General features: G+C 38.3%; 1 protein-coding gene across 1 annotated transcript in view; it reads left to right on the top strand.

Annotated features, from left to right (window-relative positions):
• Positions 1-7,375, top strand: part of LOC138029376 (adhesion G protein-coupled receptor E3-like) — a 37,257-nt gene extending 29,882 nt beyond the window's left edge. Inside the window, exons 17-20 of the mRNA XM_068877126.1 lie at positions 715-824; positions 2,400-2,526; positions 5,559-5,600; positions 6,618-7,375. Of these exons, the coding sequence (XP_068733227.1) occupies positions 715-824; positions 2,400-2,526; positions 5,559-5,600; positions 6,618-7,304 (966 nt within the window). The 3' untranslated portion in view covers positions 7,305-7,375. The remainder of the gene's footprint in view (positions 1-714; positions 825-2,399; positions 2,527-5,558; positions 5,601-6,617) is intronic.
• Positions 7,376-14,042: the final 6,667 nt, after the last annotated feature.

Here is a 14,042-nt window from a genome sequence, read left to right as displayed (position 1 = left end):
CAAATGGCCGGAGGCAAAACCAGTTGGCTATTTACAAGTGCAGCGGGAAGTTAAACCAGGGACTACTAGGAACAGATTCAATGAGTGGTCCCGTTAAACCCGGGATCTCCGGATCTCAAGGCAAGCGCCCTAACCACTGGGCCACACTGCCTCCCCTCAAAACTGACCTCAAAACTGACCCATAACTAATTTCATCTGGCTTTGGTGCTATGCTCTGACATCAAACATGGACCGTATAGTGGCTGCCAGAGGCGTCCCCTGTATGCGAGCGGCTCGATGTCATGAGTTGCGCCCTTTGAAATTTAGTTCCCTAGACTACAATTGTAGTGTTTTAGTCCGGAAATCGTTCTAGACCGGAAACCTTGTTATAGGTAATCTCACGATACACTGTGTTCATCGTGTGTGAGTGGAGAGCCATAATGCGCGATTGCGTTTAATAGTTGCGTTCTTCGGAAATCTCCTCTAACATCGAGGCGAGTGTTTATTAAAAGTCATTATTTCACAGCAATAGAGGGTGATCAGCACAGCTATTTTACATTTCCTGGCTTGAGCGAGGAAGAGGACTCAATACAAGAACTCGATTTACCCTTTAACTGCTAGCATCCTTTATCCCAGCTGAAGAAAAGTTGGTATAGTTTTCTTATCCATAAATTAAAAGCTAATAGTCTATTATCGTTCCTGAGGACCACTATGAAATCAACATTGCTTTTGCAGGTGAATTTTTCTGTCCTTTTTGTGGCCATCAAGATAGTTGTACGAAGGGCTACCTACAAAATTAAACCTGCTGAAAGAAAGGAGATGTCTGACCTCCAAGTTGAAATAAGGTATGTTAGTATATCGTCTCGAGTATAAGATGATAGTAGTAAAGGAAGCAAAAATTCAACTCACAAGCTCCTGTTAAGATGGCAAGTACTACTTGTAGACAATTTTGTGCAAGGGCCAGCTGAACAAAGTAGAAGTGCAGGATCTTCCAAATATTCAAGGGTTTTGGTAGAAAGTTAAATTAAAGTGTGAAACAGAGAAATATATATGTAAGAAAAATAAAAGCTAGAGTGTTTTAATAAGAAATGGAGAATGAATTTCATTGAATTGAATTGTTAGCTCATAAGGCATCTGCGGCATTGTAACTTCCAGGCGTGTATGTGATTGAGTAACATTTTTTATGTAAATGTAGTTAAGTCATCTTAGGTTATAAAGTATGTGTGTGTTGAAAGACTATTAAAAAAAAAACAACAACGAAAGAAGTGCCGGATCTTGGGAGATCTAGCCTGCAAATAATTTGTAGACTAAAAAACAAAATATATATTCTTTGGTTTACCAGTATTTCGTCAGGCACGGCAGGCACGATGTGACTACTTTAGGGAGTTCAATGATTTGCCCTATTTGCCATCCACCGATTCCTCCCCTCCATCCATCCAGCTATCGAGGATAGCATTGACTTTTCTTTGAGCCCTATTTCTAAAATTCAAGAAACTGAACGCTTTGGAATGCCTATTTATGAAAATTTCACGTGGAGAACGTGTCAGCTCTGTTACGTGAAGCATCATCGCTCCTAGGTAGTGGTACCAGCTTTAACAACATTATCAAGTATGCTTCAAAAGTAACAAAACAGGGCTGCCCACGTTGTCATATTGTAAAACATAGACAGGATTCGATTTGTAAACATGGACTGGATTTGTAAAACATGGATTTGTAAAACATGGATTGTAAAAGGTGGATTTGTAAAACATTTTTATGTAAATAAATCCATGTTTTACAAATCCAATCCAGTCTTTCTTTTACAATATGCCGCACACGTTGTGGCAGGCTTGCCTTTGCATTTTCCCATGCCCTAGGAAAAAAAAAACAAAGTTGGTTTCAACTTGTTCAAATGCGCAAGCGACCGGCAAAAAGTCACTGTGATGTATAAAATTGTTCATATTAATAGTAATAGTATCAATTTTACATAGCGCAAATTAAGCTAATCACGCTTTACATCGATCGGAAAATAAGTAAATAAATAAAACGGAACTATAAGGAACTATAAGTATTTAACAATCTATGAAGCAGAAAATTCAAATAATAATTCTAAAAATAAAAATTCAAAGATCTAAGGCCTCTCTGAACAGCCAGATTTTCAGATCTGTTTTAAAATTAGAAAGATACTTGACATGCAGTTCTAATTTCTAGGGGGTAGCTTATTCCAATCGCGATTACAAATTTCTCCTGTTGACTGACAGACTGAGTTATTGATTGATTAACTTATAATTATGAATTAAAATTATCACTTAATCATTAATTGATTAATAATGAATAAATTTGTTGCTGAAAATCCTCACTTGAGAAATGAAAGTCAAGTATGTATGTATGTATACAATTTACTGATGAATTATTGTCATCCTATTTTTTTCTTTCCATAGGGCGGCGTTCAAGACAATAGTGATTTTGGTGCCCCTTCTAGGCCTAACATGGTTTCTTGGATTTTTATCGATACACCAAAACTCTCTTGTGTTCCAGTATTTGTTTGCCGTTGTCAATTCTGTGCAGGTACCTGTATTTTGCAGTTAACATTTTTATCAATAAACGATAAATATATAAGCATAATGGCCCGGGTTCGATTCCCAGTCTCCGTGTCATCTTGTTCTTGTGTGTATTATCATTCCTTAGTATGTATTGCCCTAGTGAGTGGTGCTTAAACTTTAATTTGCCCTTCTGATTGGTTAGCGTCGAGATAATTAGCAACTACTAGTCACCCTTAAGCAGCCGAATAAAAACATAATGTCTTCCTGAATATTACTCGTTCCAGGTCCTTTGTGGTTTATACTAAAATAACAGGCCATTTTCGAAAGATCAATATTCAGCTTGATAGTTGAGGCAGAGAGGACAAAAACAATGGAAACAAGTTGCAATGAATATGAAAGATATTAGCATATCATCAACTTTCCTTTCTCTTTGTCCTCTAAACCTCTCTTTCAAGTTCAATTTTAATATATCGAAAGTTGCCCATTATTCACCCCGAACTTTAGTGGATATACTTCAACAGGAAAAGAAAACAAACAGCGGTTACAAACCTTTTTAATTAATACATGACGTATCGTATGTTGCAGCATACATCACCAGAAGTGACGGTTAAAACTGTTACACAGAATTTTAAAAAACTAGAGCGAGGAACTGGTGACTAGTTAAAAAGTGTGATAACAAAATCGTAACTTCCGGTAGTCGATTCTTCCGGAAGAAATTAATAAAGAAAAAGCTTCTCACTACCAATGTTTTCATTGAGAGAGGGTTTTAAGTCACTGATTAATAGCGTTTCTTTAATTTTACATTGCATGTCGGACTTTCCAGTTGCGAGGATTTCAAAATGGTCCCATTTGATGTTATGACCGGTAGAAATTGTATGGTCTGCAACAGCAGAGGCGTGGCCGACTTGTGTCAGAGCTTTGAAATGCTCGGACTTCCTGTCATGCAATCTTTGTTTTGCCGATGTAGAAGGAATCACAGTCCCAGCAACTGGCTTTGTATACTATTTTTGATCTTTGAGAACGACTGAAACGATCTTTGTAGGGAAAAAAAGACTTAACCCTGCAAGTGTTTTGAAAAATAACCCTAAGATTGACACAGCCATGAAACTTACTAATACAAGATTTAACACGTCGAGTAAGAGCTTCACTTTGAAAGCCCAAAAAAGGCAAGACAAGAATGATATCTTTCTTAGGAACAGTGGTGGCAGGTTCAGCAGACCTGTTCTTTTGTCTGTTCAAAATATCATTATTAATGTTATAACAAAGGACGCCTCTTGGGTAACCATTTTGAAGGAGAGTGTTCTTGAGATCGAAGAGAGTCGAATGTAACAACGAAGAACTCGAGCAGATGCGTAAGCAGCGATAGGTGAGGATGCGTATTAAATTTAGTTTATACTTCCGAGAAGTGAAAGAGTCCCACTTGGTGTAGAGGCCAGTGAAAGTTGTTTTGCGATGTACTGTTGTTGTGAAATTGTTGAGATTGCGCTTAATGCGGACATCTAAAAATGGAATCTCCTGGTTTTCTTCAAGTTCCATTGTAAATTTGATGTTAGGATGTCTGGTGTTAAGAAAATGCAGAAAACTGGCCGCAGTGGCTTCACTGTCGAACAAAGAAAATGTGTCATCCACATATCTAAACCAAATGGAGGGACGAGAATCTACATTAGCCAACCATTTCTGTTCAAAGTCACACATGAAAATGTTAGCTAATACTGGGCCTAGCGGAGACCCCATTGCAACGCCATCGATTTGGTCGTAATAATGACCATCAAATACAAAGTGGCTTTTCTTCGTTGCAAACTCGAGCAAGGTTTTGAGGACATGTCGCGGTAAGGCAGGAGGGTCAGGAAGAGAGTATAACTTGGAAAGACAAATTTCTATTGTCTCGTCGAGTGGAACGTTCGTGAATAAGGAACACACGTCAAAAGAGCACATTATTTCATCGTTGTGTTGATGAGTCTTCGCCCAATCCACAAAAGAGAAGGAGTCCTTGATAGTGAATTGGTTGGTGGAGATCGGTTTAAGGACATCAACAAGAAAAGAGGCAAGATTGTAGTTGTATGTGTTAACTGAGGAGACAATCGGGCGAAAGGGGCAACCAGTTTTGTGGACTTTAGGAAGACCATAAAGAACACCAGCAGTAGATCCACAAGGAAGGATTTTTCTAAATGTAGCTTCATCAATTATACAATCTAGCTTGAGGTTACGAAGATAGGAAATAAGACTCCCTAGACTAGGTTGTGTTGTGCGACAACAAATTAAATTTCGTTCCATCGGAAATCAACTGTTTCATTTTGCTGAGGTTTGCTTTGTCAGGTTTAGTAATTATAATAATAGAAGTATCATTTCGCAAATCGTAAACTGTAAACTGAAACCCACATTTGACGCCAAATCTGGGAATCGAACCCGGGCCACATTGGTGGGAGGTGAGTGCTCTCATCACCGCGCCATCCCTGCGCCCCATCCCTGCCATCCCTGCATGTAGTGTTCTCGATGTTGACTCGGGGATACTCGGAAACACTCGGAGATAACCCGAGTGTTTTTTTTGCATGAGTCCATCCTATGAGACTCGCAGCCGATCGAGCTACGCCATTAAAAGCAGGTTCAGGTGATAATTGTCCAGCTATACCGCTGCCACTGAAATTGTCGAAACGGTGCATTCTCGCTGTTGAAATGGACCTTATTCTCGCGGGTGGCCATATTGGCCATGGACGATAGATTTCGTACCACGAGACTCGAGTTGAAATGTTTGGGAACGAGTTTCGGTGGGCAAAAACAAAGTTTTCAATCCCTCGGGATTCAAAATGGCCGCCGTGTGATTAAGGCCTATTAAGGACTGAGATGGGAATTGTTAGTCCTGGTAGATCAGAAATGAAGAGATCCTTTTTGTTTGTTAGTAATCTCTTTTGGCTTTTCAGAATACTAGTTTGTATTGTTGTATGTAGCCATATTGAGAACCTCCGGAGATATATAGGGCGAACAAAAAGAAAACAAACCGCCACCAGTAAAATAAAGACTTTAATATTTGTTTTTTTCTGTCTTTTCTTTAATTTCCAGGGCCTGTATTTCTTAATCGCGCAGTACTGCTTCGACGATGAAGTAAGTAACATTTTTCCTGATGCTGGACTGAGGCAGATAGTACATAAAGTTAAATTTAAATTTAATTTTACAGATGATTTAAAGACACTTTTAAGTAAGAGCTAATTTAGAACTAAGAAAACAGCTTGTAATGTCTTCTTTCATTAAGTAACGATTTCACGACAAGGGCACTGACACAAAACGTCTTTATCCTTCGGGTGTTTTCTTTGACAATTCTAAGTAAGTGGTCCCTCTTTCATATGCATGCAATATGTCTTCTACCAACGGGTCTTTTCTCGGACAATAGTTACTTCCGGCATTCTTTTCTCCTTGGGAACAGTCCATATATAAGAAGTTATTTATAAACATATCTTTCTTTTTCCAGTGTCGACGTTTTTGCTATTAGACTTTTCCAAGCAGGTCAGAGATAAGAGTGATACGAGTGAGAGTGTTAAACAAAAAACCTTTTATTGAGACACAAAAATTTAGATCATTCCCCATTAAAGGCTGGGATGAGGCAAAGAATAGATAAAGTTAGCTTTAAATTTAATTTTGAAGATGATTTTAAGACATGTTTAAGTAAGAGCCATCTGAGCTCTTAGAAACGAGCTGGTAACCGTCGTCTTCTTTCAATAATTACTGAAGTCCCTATTTCATGACAAGGACATGCAAAGGAAATGCCCTCATCAAACGGGTCTTTACTCCGACAATGATGATTTTAAGACACTTCTAGGTAAGACTGAGCTAATTCAGCACTAAGAAAGGAGCTGGTAACGTCTTATTTCAATACGTAAAAAGTCCCGCTTTCGTTACTTTACTTTGCTATTAGACTTTTCCACGCAGGTTTAACAAAGTACTTTTAATTAATGAGACATATGATCTAGAACTCCCCATAATTGTGACTGAAATGATAAATTAGCTGGAGAACTTCTACTCTTAAAGAAAAAAAAAACATTTATACCAAGAAATACTGAGGAATTACCTTCAGTAAGATAATAATTGGCTTAACCCAGTTATTTCTTTGTCGCTTTCCACCAGATGAAGAGAAATGCACACCAAGCATCCACACGAATGAAGAGGTTGCTTAGTTTGTCATCGACAAAATCCTTCCGTTCTTCTTCGGTTTTAAAGGCAGGGAGTTTTGGTGAAAATAATTCCGGTTCACTGAAAAAACACAATGCGGTTTCTGCTGCTCAACAAGGAATTGATGAGAAAGAAAAACAACGATGCTCTCTTGCCATTCCTTCGGAAATGGCAGTGGTTGAGCAAGGCAACGACTTTAGTGCTCACGAGATGAAAAAAAACTTGCAAAGCAAGGAAGATAGTCAAAAAAGACTCGACGAGGGTCAGGAAGAAGCAATGAATCCTTTACCAGTCGCTCAAAAGTTGAATGGAAATGAAAACGATCGAGATAGCCTAACAGACGGGAAGGTGGACAGAAACAAACTCAATACTCTTCCTCGACAACTTTCAATGGAACAAAAGGATGACCAAGAAAAGTCAGAAATTCACGAACAAAGGAGTAAAGACGAGGATGGGACAGAAAATAAACTGGATACTTCACAACAAATCCCTGCATACCTAGCCGAGAACAATGTAGACAACTTAGTTTCTCCAGAAGTTTTAAGTCACGAAAACGGGAAGGACACTTTGGAATGTCCAGGGCTTGAAAATGAAAGGATACATGAAACTTGCGATTCACCTCGTCAAGACCAACAGGCCTAGGAGGAGTAGAGGAGGAATGATAAAGAAATTTGATTAATTCCTGATAATATACTAATTTATGGTCAATGATCAATCAGTGATTGATTCGGCCCATGCAACTATGAATGAGTTAATACAAACTTCTGTGACACAATGATCAAATGATAAGAAAATTGCTCCTTATTACTAAAGCAGATTTATCTAAGCGTACTGACATAAGGGAACAAAAATGATTTGTATTCTTCTCAGTGATGTTCAATCGATTCGTAACACGTAATAGACCAAAGTGATTTTCATTCATCGAGAAGTAATTATAAAGAAGCACCTTGGCTTCCGTTTCACACAAAAAATATTGTGCAGAAAGCTATTAGAAGGGAATCTTTGCTCATGTCATTGTTTACATGCTGTTTTATTGCCGTATGAGTTTGCTGACAGAAGCCACTATGCTATTTACAAATAGTCCATTTTACAGTTGCGCTTAGTTACCTGGCCTGCGAATGAAAGTGAGGCTTGAGTTGACCTTGTTTTGATAGAAATCTCACTGCCTTTCATATGTAAATTCTTACTCATTACCATAACAACAACATCATTACATAACAAAAGGAAGGAGGTCTATATCATAACAAGGTCAACACAAGTCTCACTTTAGGTAACTAAGCACACAACTGTAAAGAGGTCTATTGACTTCAAACGATAAAAAGTCTTGTTAAACTAAGTTAAATCACCAATTTTAAACCTTTTTAGCGTTGATAACGAGCCAGTTATTAGCCATCAAAACATGATAACTTCTTGTGAGGCAAAACCGCGAACGATGTAAAATTTCGAATTTTCAAAGCAATATTTCTCAGAGATTATCTTGCACATCGCGTTCAGATTTTCAGAGATAGCTCATTATGCAATATACTTTTAAATATTCAGTTCTTTAATCTCAGCTTACTGATTAGAAAACGCCGGAATGCCTTGTGTTAATGTCGCAAAAATGTAAACAAAGATTACCCGATAGTGACGAAAGAAAGGCCATGCGCTATGGAAATTTCTCCATTCTACCTCTAAAGAAACGTTTGAGGTTGAGCATGTCGTTGTAATGACATCTGAAAGAATCCCCAGGAACGTGTAAACTGTAAGAGAAGACAAGTCGGGGGTAATTGCACAAATTGAAATTAAAGTATCATATACAGCTGTATGTATTTTTCCTAGGTTGGAACAAGTTCACTGAGGACACCCATTAACTTGGAAGTCGTAAAACGTGGTTTAAATCAAAATATTTCAAAAGAAAAAGCTTGACTGAACTAGCAAATTTTATTGGTATGGAATTAGGTGCCTCCCCGTTAATCTACCTCTGGGCCATCTCCAGAAATGCTCCTAATTTGATGCATGCAGATTTCAATAAGCGTCACAAAGTTCCCCATCTTCACCCCGACTTCAACATCACTCGTGCCTCGGAATGCAGACAAGTAACGTCACAGATTGCCCACCAAATGCTGCTTCTCAAAATAATTAGAATAAACGGCTGCATTTACCCTAAGGTAAAAATAACGCTAAATCAGTTTACCCTTACCTTGTTCTTGGAAAGCTTCAAGGGACACTTCGCGTTGGATGTCAAATTTTGACGTGCGTGCACCTGATTTTGTGCATTTCTGGACAGATAATGGTAATTGACTTCGTGTTGTGCAATTTGGTCTGAAATGATACGTTTGGTGTCACAAGCATGATTTCAGACCAAAATTGCACGGCACGAAGTTCAATTACCACTTTGTTACATGCATTTAGAATCACACTATAATTATTTAATCGCTAAAATACAGGATTTTAGTCAGTTTCAATATTCTATTGATCCTTTTGCGCCACGCAATGGTGTTCTTTGTCTTTCATTTTCCTGCAATTTGATGTCGGATTGGCTGTCTTGTTTTAGTGTTCCTTTCTCATTGGCTGGGGAAATGGTGAGAGCAATCATATTGCAAGGATATCTATAAATGTAATAAAGGCCGAAGCTGTCTGCAGTTTCGTTTGGATATTTTCTCGAAAGTTAGCTTAGGTATTCACAGTCATCAAGCACGTTAGTGTTATAGCTGCAGATCTAAAGCCGCGAAAGAGGGATATATAGTTTTACCGCAGACATCCCAGCCAAAAAAATCGGAACCTTGTAATAAGATCATCCAGGTTAAGTGGACAAATTGTACGTCGTATTAGCAAGATAGTCGTATAAACAGAATAGGGTAATGTGTGTGACTTTTCGACGGGGTAGAAAAAAGAATAATGACCAAACATTGAGGCGACCGCTAATGAACAATTTTCAAAGTTCAATTCTTTGTAAGAGTAGTATGGATGGACAGTTCAGTGTTGAGTTGTAAAATAAAAATTTGCCATCAGTAAATATCAATCGTATTTAGCTTTCAACCACTGAACAGTAGCGATGGGTAAATTTTCGACACTTTTAAAACAGCGTTACGACTGAGTCTTTTGTCTCTCCATGCAGGAAAACATCCAACCCTACACAACTCATTACAATACACATAGACCTCACTCTTCCCTTGGGAGCGCAGTTGGAGTGGTAAATTAATCATTCTCTCGTAGATAAAAACAAATTGTCTAAAAGCTTAACTGTTTGAGTAATTGCTAAGACATAATTGAGCTTTCGTTGTTCGGTGAAGGAGGATAGTGCGTCGTGTAACTGTTCGAAGGCATCAAATTTCCCTATTGGGCAATGAGTGAACGGCAATTTACTCATTTATTTTATAACGGTCAGGATTGGCCAAAAAAAACAATAGAACGAACAAAGATAACAATGGCTTTAGCAGAGAAAACAATAGGAAGTATGACCCTATACAGCCAATGAAATATAGTGTTAAACAAGAGGTTAGACCCTCCTCAAATAACGAGCTGGAATTTCTGTATGTGGGAGTATTTCTCGGGACAACCATCTCTGCCATTCCTGATCTTCCCCCACCCCCACAATCTCGCAGTATTTAATCGTGCAGCTGTACATTCGTCTTGTCGTTATCACAATGTTGATTCTAAAAACCCAAATATTTATTTTTGTGGTTAATTAAACATCAATTCACCTATCTCGTCTGAACGTTTATAAGAGAATTCTACTAAAACTAAGATTATCCTGCAGCTCAGTGAATAAACGGTATCCAAAGTAGAAATTTGATCGAATGAAATATCATTGGGAGACGAGATGTAAAAGTTCAAACGCAAAAACAAGAGCTTTAATGAAAGAGAGCTTGTTAATCCGGAAAAGCTTAGTCTAGGGATTTTCTCTGATTTCTGACACCACGCCACTTCCTTGAAAATGAGTCCACTGTAACCCTAAGTCGTGGTGTGATTCCCACCTTTCAACGCGTATTTCATTAATTCATGGCGTTATCAGGGACTTTAAAAATTCTACGACGGCAAGGTCGCCGAAACCGTCACCTCGAAATATAACTTTCCAATATCGTATGTCTTTCGCGATTGTTCCACTCGTTCTTGTCATAAAAAAAAGTAACTTGGATCGATGGCTTTCAAAGTAAAAATACAGAATGAGAAGTTTGTATGTGCAGGCACACGCTGTGGTCAAAAGCTCAAATTTAGTGATTTCACGTCGTTGTTATGCAGAGTACTGCAAAAATACGTGCTAAAATGCGTGCTGCACGTGCAGCACGATTTTTTTTTCTTTTAACGAATGATAGACTTGTTTGTGGTGTTTTCGTTTCCGCAGCCGTCGTCGTTTCTTAAACTCGCTATTATCTTGAAGGCGGACATCACGGTCATAAGGGCGGGACAAGCTTGGGTACGTGAGGAACATGGTGGGATGAAGTGGAGGGTCTTTAGATCTGTCTAAAGGCAGTTTTGTCTGAATAATTGCTTAAAATCACTAAACAAAAGCCCGGCTGCACTGTGATCAGAATAAAATAGAGACGAAAATGAGTGAACATATAAAGGAGAATAATACAGTAATGAGAAGAATTATGATGAACTTTGTTTCGAATGTCAAATTTTCTATCGCAGGGACATTAATTGGTGACACTGAAGATAGAAACCAAATCAAATACAACATTGGTTTTGAGGTGAGGGAAAACCAGAGTACCTGGAGAAAAACCTCTCGGAGAAGAGTAGGGAGTCGGGGCTTCACCAGGTGGTTCTTTTTCGGGGTGGGGCGTTGATGGTGGGTGAACTCCCAAGTCTGCGAAATGTGTGCCAAATTCGAACTGCATGAGAAGTCAATTGATAAGTCAGTTCAAATGGCGGCAATAGTATCACTGTCGAGAACAAACTGAAAATGTCACATTTCACTTAAAAGCAATCATAACGCATGGGCAGCGTTTTAGCCGAGTCAGAATACAATAGCCGTTATTCTTATGCAAATAAGTGGCTGCGTATTCAGCAGTTGCCAGAGTTAAGCGGCGTTTTATAACTTCTTTCTCCTTGTCAGTGAGACGCGGATATGGAAGTATAGACGACATTCAAAGACATTAACTCTACTCGGTAATTTATATGTGAAGTTCACTGAAACACACTTGCACCCAAAACTTAAACAGAAACTACTGAAAGAGGTCAGGGCCAAGGCAAATCCTTTTAAAAACGACTGATCCTATGTTTTGTGTTTACAGAGAAAATAAATACACATTACGAAAACAATGGCAGATCACTTTACGTATCTTCAATAAACAATGCTATTGAGTAATACCAATGTAATCTCTTTATAGTTTAAGCTGTTTGCATTCTAAATCATTGAACAGGATTTACTAAAGGAGCTTGTCGACTTTCAGAAAGACTGTGTATTTTTGTCTGCGATCGTTTTTCTATGGAGATCGAGAGGTTGTTTTTGCAATATTTTTCCTCCTGATTGAAGCTAAAGACGGTTATTTGAGAGCACACACTAGTGCCTGACTTTTTTTTTTTCAAATGGGCCAAGCTCTCGCAGCAAGCGTGTCACATTTATGACACCAGCAATATTTTCGCTGTGTGAATTGGGTTCTGTTGTACGGCGTATCTCAACACGTTTGGCGATCATATATCACAAATAAGAGTGTATTAAATGGTCTTCAATGTGTGTTGATTTCTAGCCACTGGCTTTCTATTTGTGTCACTTTTTTTTTCCCCGCGGGCTTTTTAAAATTAACATAGGGGTTACCGATCGATAATGAACTATCGTTGGTTAATCGTGCTGTGACCAACTTTTGCAATAAGAATTCCATGATATTTTGTACCGCTCAGGATACGTTTTCTTGCTTTTACAGTGCTCTCCAATGTTTAATAGTGAACAACAACAATAACAACAATCTCAAATACATCAGACACAGACTGCCTCCAAATAGGAAAGTTAATAAGGGCAGGTAGTATGAAGACGTATCATGCTGTTGCAATTACAAGGCGTGAAAAATGATCACAAAATACTAGTAGAGGAAGATACATTTTTGAAGCCGGATAAGAATAAATTAGTTTCCTTTGATTTCATTTATTAACGTATCAACAAAACTGCCTTGTTTTCTAAAAGATCTGGAATAACTGAAGAATACAGCCACGTTCTTCTTGACTAAGTCCAGTATATTTCGGGAGTTGTCTCAGGTCTTCTGCTAAGCTGTGCCAAGCTCGCTTAGTGAATGCGTTTGGAAGTAGTACATTGTTGTGTAAGAAAAGAAAACTGTTTGGTATTAGAATACCAATTTATCGTATCTGTAAATTGATAAAAACTTTGTGGAGAACAATATATACATCGAATATGGCGAAAAGGTGTAACTTCAGAGCCTGACCGTTGACATTATTGTCCTCACATCAGTGGCGGATCCAGGGGAAGGGGGTCCGGACCCCCCCTATCAAAAATTCCTGGATCCGCCCCCTGCACATAACCATTATCTGCTGAATACATGTATGAATCAGGTGTCTTTTAAGTCGGAAATCTTTAAGTCCTAATTAACTTAGTTAAAGTCCAAAATTTGGACCATAATTATGCTTGGGAGCCATTTCGATCTGCTCTTTACCGATTATGTTTACCGGCTGGTTGTGAGTGTTCTCCTGTGGTGAAGTTTTTCATTCGGTGTTCAGTAACTCAAACATTTATATTCTATGTTCAAGAACTGTTCTTTTCAGCTAACAGTTTCACAATGCAAAATGTAATATTTTTCACTGCTTTTATTTTTTTAAATTTCAAAATTTGTCGAATTTTTTTCTTATACTGAGCTTCTGTTATATGCATCGGTATAAAAAATGACATTGTGGAATATCTTCTTAAGATTTTTCAAGTAAGGGAATCGAGTGGTGCCTGCAACTGTTAGTCATGTGTAAAATAGTGAATGAAACAGAGAATGGATTTGTGTAGAGAAATAACAGCTAATCATACGTGATCATACACCTTATTCCAAAATGGCCGCCATTTTAGTATTCTTTTGTCACTTTGCAAATTGGCCCTGTTGGTCTCGCTTTCAAACGTAAAATTCAAAAGAATATTTAACCTAGAACGAGGCCAAAAGGACCAAGTTGCAATCAAACAAAAGAATACTAAAATGGCGGCCATTTTGGAATAAGGTGTATTGGCTAAAATTGAACCTTTTGGCTGCGAAATTAGATTCTAGCTCAAAGCTGACGTTACTGTCAGATGAGATGGATGTAAAACTCTTCTCTTGTTGGGCAAAAGGTCTATCTTTTGGGTTGGATATTATTACTCAAATCAACACCTTTGTCTTCTTTACTTGTCCTTTTGCCCTTCGCTCCGCAGCTACTTGTAGTTTCCCAACGCCTTCCTTGGCCGAAGAAACATTTACACACTCAAAAGCC

The sequence above is a fragment of the Montipora capricornis genome, chromosome 13 (genome assembly GCF_036669925.1).
Source record: "Montipora capricornis isolate CH-2021 chromosome 13, ASM3666992v2, whole genome shotgun sequence".
NCBI classification, from domain to species: domain Eukaryota; kingdom Metazoa; phylum Cnidaria; class Anthozoa; order Scleractinia; family Acroporidae; genus Montipora; species Montipora capricornis.
The sequence above is the reverse complement of the archived record's forward strand: the minus strand, read 5'-3'. Positions and strand labels throughout refer to the sequence as shown.